The sequence below is a fragment of the Columba livia genome, chromosome 3 (assembly GCF_036013475.1).
Source record: "Columba livia isolate bColLiv1 breed racing homer chromosome 3, bColLiv1.pat.W.v2, whole genome shotgun sequence".
Taxonomy (NCBI): domain Eukaryota; kingdom Metazoa; phylum Chordata; class Aves; order Columbiformes; family Columbidae; genus Columba; species Columba livia.
Genome location: NC_088604.1, coordinates 105,360,802 through 105,367,141, shown reverse-complemented (window position 1 = coordinate 105,367,141; position 6,340 = coordinate 105,360,802). Strand labels below are relative to the sequence as shown.

Here is a 6,340-nt window from a genome sequence, read left to right as displayed (position 1 = left end):
AAAAAGGCAGCACTCTACCTTTGAGTTTGACTTTGTGTGCAGTATCAGCACAACAAAAATATTTGCTGATGATGTAGATGCTCCTTAATATAGCACATAGGACAGAAATGATGCAAGCACCTATTAATCATAAGATAGAATTCCTGGTAAAAAGTGAAAAAAAATAAAAGGACTTAATAACCATAACTCTGTCAGTTTTACTGCTAGCACATAATTAGAGCAGAAGAGGAGGATTTCAAAATGTCCAGAGCATAACTGCTTCCTGCTATTTCGATGATATGTTTCTGATTCAGGGGCTGCAGTTCATGTTAAATGTTTATGTGTAAGAACCTCTTAAGGGCCTGTATCCCCAGAGGGAGAGATGGAGGATGCTCCTGCGCAGCCTCCAGACTTTATAGTTTGCAGAGGAAAAGTATTTATCCTAAACAACAACAACAAAAATCACATGCTTATAGAAGGGCTTGGTTCTTCCCTGCATGAGATCTCTCACATGTAACAACTGTTTCTGGCACGGGTTGGAGGATTTTAGGGACACTGTGGATCTGGAACATAGCATCCGCATGCCAGTCCTCTCAGACAGGTGCTTGGGAAGAGGCCAGGAAAAAGGCTGTCCATAGCTCTGCGATGGAAACAAAGAAATTAGTCAACAACCTCTTCCCATAAAAACCTTCGTTAAGACAATCAAGGAGACAATCTGGGAAACAGCTTGAGGGACAGGACCAGCAAAGCCTGGCTTGTGCCACGAGCAATGAGGACGCAGGACAGATTTTGGGTCCGGCCCTGCCATGGAACAGCCCTGCTGGTTTTGAGGGGGCGGATGGTCACACTGCCTTTCTCTTCCTTTCAAGTTTCCTGCTGCTTTTTGTGCCTAAGCCATCCTACTAAGAGCAGGAGGAAATGTCATTTTGTAGGTGTCTGCAATTCAATAGAAGTGGCCCCGACGCAACACCCCATGAAACACGTAACTGCAGACAGAGATGAATCATGCCACCACCGAGTCAGCTCTCACATATAGCCAGTGTAGGTGTTATTATGACTGTAACAGGCTTCAAAAGAATAAATCACTCCATAGCAAGGCTGGCAGCCCTCCCTGTTAGCAGTAGTTTAGGTAACACCATTCAGATCACCTTCTCACATTACCATGACTATTCCTTGAAGGAGGTTTGGACATAGACCTATGGGGAACATAAGCGTCAGGTAGGCACAAGCGTGACTCAGAAAATGAAATATTTCTCTTGGTGGGAAGTCAAGGGAGAGTGTTTCTCCTGCCTCCCCGGCACACGTTGCCCTACCCACTAGGTGTCCCTGCCAGCCAGGGAAACAGCTTGCCGCAGCCAGGGCTGCCTTTGCTTGGTGGCATTGACTTCTGCTGAAAACACCAAAAACAAACAACAACCCAGGAAACATGTCTGAAATAACTTCTTTTTTGTTGTTGTTTTTCCCCCTAAACTTCTTTTTTGAAGCAGCTCCAAATTTGTGCACAATGCACAAAACGGAAAAGGCAGCTCTCCGTTTCACTGTGCGGGGTAATGGGAAGGTTTTGGCCCAAAGGAGGGTGGTTTCCCCTCCTGGGCAGCCCTCAGGTGATGGGCTGCTCTGACCTGAGTCGTGCGAGCTCCATCCCTCCACCTTACTTCTGAATTCTGTAGGAGTCAGACAGGTTGCACCATAATCCATTACCTTGATTTGTTTGCCCTTAAAATAGATGCTGTTCTAATTTGACTCTTCTACCATGGAGCTGCAAGGTTAAATGAAGAGTGATGACGTTCTTTTGCTGCCAAGTTAAAACCATGCAAAATTTAAAAAAAAAATAAATTACTATCAATGTGTGGATGTTCAAGTCCCACAAAAATACGCCTAATTTATGGATAAATAGGCCTAGGTGGATGCAGATGTCTATAGCCTCAGGATGGAGTAGGCATGACACACAAGTTCAATGGCTGTCCTTTTTGCCTGGCTAAGGTTTGCTCTGATAATCCCTGGAGAGCTTGCAGAGGTCAGTAGAGAAGCAGGGGGAAAGTGAGGACATCAAGAGAAGCACATACTTGCAGATGTGCTGGCTTCTGACAGCCCAGGAAAAGGGAGAGGAAGCAGGAGGTGAAACCTTGAAGATATACTGGGAATGTTTTTCTTTTTCAAAATGTTTTGTCTTTGTATTACTGAACTGGGGGAGAGAGGGGAAAAAAACAACAAAGCCTGTTTGCTCTGTAAGCTGGCGAAACCCGTTCCACACTTCTGTACTTCTCTTTCCTGAGTTGCAAACAAGGCAACAGCATTTCTTCGACTCGCGTTGATACCCACTTACCAACAGCCTGAGATCCTCAGAAGGGAAGAAGGGAAAGCACACAGCAGAACCAGGTTTTCTAAAGCCACCTCACGTGGCAATTTCTGCACCAGGAGTCTTGTCTGAAGGCTCTGTATTCAGGAACCATCAACAGAGATCGTGGCCTATTGTGCCATGCGCTGTACAAACACACAGCGAGGGACCATCCCTGCCACAAAGGACTTACCCTACAAATAGAGACTACAGAGGAAACGTAGCGGGGGAGTTAGAAACGAGCTGCTTAGCTCAGGGTTGCACAGCTGGACGCCAGAGGCAGAAGCCTGGTATTCTGATTTCCAGCCCAGCAATCTGCTCTTTCTCACCGACAACCACCTTTTGCTTACGGGGTGTTAATGGCACTAAAGATAATTCTGTATGACTCGGTATTTTTAACCGGTGGCAACTTCACATCCAGGCACACACCCTGCCGGACTCCGTTGCTGCCAGGGACAAGTTCCCCCTCCTGGCCCAAACACAGTTTGGAGGGTGCTCAGCTGGGATGAGGTGACCTTCAGAGCAGAAATTCGATACAAGGAAAGGGAAAGGAGGGCCTGGCTCTTGTGAAATCTGGCTGTTGAAACACCTTCACGTCTTGCGGCACAAACTCAAAAAACTCTTTGTCTGAAAGATTTAAGAATAGACATAGGAAGAACTGTGTTTATTTCATGTTAATCACCTAGGCAACTGGGAAAGCAGAAGTGAGCTTCACTTTCTAGTGGGTTTTATAATCTGACAGTTCATTCAAACACCTTTTTCTGGCACATCAGAAATACATGTGGTACTGCAGCAAATTTGCATTTTTAGGAAGAAAAAATCTATTGATAAACAACCAGTTTGGGCTTGTAGTTTTTCCTTTAACCCAGGTGTTGTGTGCCTGCATGCCCAGGTAGTCATTTAGCACCCCAGGATCTGCATTAGAAGTGGAGCCTCCCACCTCATTCTAATTTCTGCTCTAGGGTATTGCAACAAAGATTTGATAGAGCCCATAGCCAAGGAGCAGGCTGGGAACTGACCCTTCCTTTCCAGTCAGTAAGGAACAGCTAAAAGCTGCTCGCAAGGTGTTGCAAAGGATATATCCTGAAAATGAAACAACCCCATGCACACACAGACCTGCAGGTTGCGTTATAACCCAGCAAGCAAGAAACAACCCAGCCTGCCATAGGGTCTTGTGAGATTCGAGTCTCACCTCACAGCTTTTCATGGGCTCTGTCAGGAAGGCTGTGTCTCTGAGCAAGGCCGAGCAGCGAGGTTGTGTTTTTCCAAGTCGTTCCTTCAAATACAAAATATTTTGCACAAGCATGTAAAACAAAAAGAATAGGTTGAAATTTCTCTGTTGAAACCGATCTTTTGTCAGATAATGAGATCTTTAAAACACAAAATATTTCACAGACGGCTCCCACAATCCTAAAAAAAAAAAAAAAAAAGGTTATTTTTCATTTGATTGTTCCTATTTTTGTCCAGACAGCTTTGCTTCTGATAGATTTTGATAGCTTTTTCACGGACTTCTTTATTTCCTAAATGGAAAAAACCCTCCATCCTAGATAGCCATTTCCTAGAAGAAAAACATGTTTTTGGTAATGTCTTTATTTACATTGTTTCAAAACCTATTTTCCTTGAAAGGAAATGTTTATGAGGTTTGGCTTTTCTCCCTACATTTCCCAGGCAGGGTTGCTTGTGCTTTGCTTTGCCTGCCTAAAGCCCAACATGAACTCCAAACCATTAGTGTTATTTTATTCAGCACAACAGATTTTCTGGGTTTTCTAGCTCATTTATAGCTGTGCAGAGGGGGTGTGAAACCCTGATATTCCATTTGGGCAACATTTATAAAAACTTCCCCACCAACTTCACAAAGTTATAAATGATTATAGGAAAGGCGCAAAGCTTCGGAGAAACAAGCCAAGTTTATGAGGCCCAGAAATTGAGGGAATTAGAAATTTTTCCATTCACTTGGATGAGTTTTGGTTTAAACACTAGAAACTCAGATTCATGTGAACATGCTGAATGAACGGAAAAGTTACAAAGCTATGAACAACATAATACGCTTCTACCGAGGCTGCTGAAGAAGGCAGAGAGAAGAAAAAGCGCGTGATCTGATTCGCTACCAACCTCTTCTGCAAAAGAGCACAAAACAAAGAAGAATAAGAAGGAGGAGATCATCCCTGTAAACCCTTTCAAAAGGGATGGGTTCCTGCTGGGGTGCCGGGGCAGCGCTGCCTGTGGCTGTAGCTCTCAAGGCAGAAGAGAGCAGCGAGCACAGCCCCTGTGCTATGGGGTGTGTGGGGTGTCAGAACCTGCCTCGGTGCACAGGGACTAAAAGGAAAACCTTGGACATCCAACATGCGGGCTGCAAGGTTGTTTGGCTTTGTGCTTTTATCATTTGTCTGCTTTCTTGTTGTTTTGTTTTGTTTTCCCAAGGTCACACAGCAGTAAAGGGTAAAGAACTGAAGGCCGTGAAAATTCAGAAAGTGAAAGGAAGCAGTTTTGAGGCTTCTTAAATTTACAGTTAGTAAAAGGTAGAGATATATTGCTTATATACCAAACTGGAACTAAAAATGAAGCATCAAGGACTCACTCTCGGTTATTTTCATTCATTTGTGAATTAATTTGAATTAATGAATGAAATTCCCAATCATGCTGCATCTGCCTTTAAATTACAGCAAGGATCATGACACTTACAGGATAAAGCCATGCGACTGTCAGCACACGAGGGCTCTAGGAAGTACCAGAATCCAAGTATTTGCCTGTAGAACCATTTGTTAACACTTAAAAACAGGTAAATAAGAATGCCATTTATTCATCAAAAAGGATGAGCTCTCAGGAACTTGATATATGCCTCAGGACCACTGATACGAAAGCAAGTTATGTGTGCAAAGCAACTATCATCTCTAAACAGACTTGTTGAACCTGGGCCCAGAAGTTATGAATAATTGGGCAGTCTTATGTGCAAAGAAAGACTGTGACATTAGCAGACAGAAACTGTTAAGGTGGTAGAATAAAGGGACACTGGAATAAAAGGTGGGAATTTGGCAGGGAGAAAGGTTCTGTGGCATTTGGAGCTAGCTGTATCAGGTGGTCTCTTGGGCTTTCTAGGAAAATAACAAGGTAAATCTGCAGGTTACAAATGGATGTAATACGAGACAGAAGCCATATGTTGTCATTTTCACTCCCCCTGCAAAAGGCATCCTCCCTAAAGTCTTGGTCGAGGTATGGGTTGTAAATCACAGAAGAGGCAGGATGCAAAATTCAGTAATTTCCATTAACTGACACTAGGCTAAAACTATAATTGGTAAGAAAGTGATTTGGGGCAATCTATCAGCTTCTGCTTTGCTGTCCATCATTCTCATAAGTTCGTAACAGAGTACAAGACAATAAGATACTCAGCTGTCTATTAATAATTGATTTAATGTAACACATTAAGTGTGTGTAATCTGTTTCCTTGTTCCTCTGTTTAATATAATCCATGAATCATGGTGACCAGTAAAGAGGCTGATTGACCACATTTCCTAACTCCAGCTGCTGACTTGCATTTAAGAAAGCTAAATGTCTACTAAATACTTTGTGGTTTTAACAGGGGTGCTATGGAAAAGGGAGACAATTAGTGGAGTAAGATAATGTTCTCTTTTGGATAAGAGCTTGTAACTCTGTTTTTTGCTATTTCCAGTAGTCCCAAGTCTGCCCAACATTAGATACTAAAATAATTGTTGTCAAACATAGACCTCTCTCTTTTTGGCCCAGTGTCTTCTCTCTAAGGAAAGAAGCTGCTTTTATTCTCAACATATTGCTATAAGTATCAGTACCGTGATATCTATTTACCCCACAATCACAAAAGATTTCCTATTTTCAGTGCCTTTTCAAGGTGAGGACCTGCTCTTCCTCTTTTATTAATAGGTAAATAAGGCACAGAGAGCATGTTGAGAACCTGGCTTTGCCAGGGCTTTTAATTGCACTGTTTCAGGCACTTCTGCTTGTGAACATATGGGTGTGTTTCACCAATGCCAAGATTTTCACTCGGTGAGT

The 6,340-nt window shown here is 43.1% G+C and overlaps 1 protein-coding gene across 2 annotated transcripts in view; it reads right to left on the bottom strand.

Annotated features, from left to right (window-relative positions):
- Positions 1-283: 283 nt before the first annotated feature.
- Positions 284-6,340, bottom strand: part of LOC135579152 (uncharacterized) — a 42,199-nt gene continuing 36,142 nt past the window's right edge. Inside the window, exons 6-7 of one of the 2 annotated variants that reach the window (XM_065058753.1) lie at positions 3,510-3,593; positions 284-619 (exon numbers count right to left, since the gene is read on the bottom strand). In XM_065058753.1, the coding sequence (XP_064914825.1) occupies positions 422-619; positions 3,510-3,593 (282 nt within the window). In that variant the 3' untranslated portion in view covers positions 284-421. Of the gene's footprint in view, positions 620-3,509; positions 3,728-6,340 lie in introns of those variants that run through there. The other variant, XM_065058754.1, reaches the window with a different exon arrangement.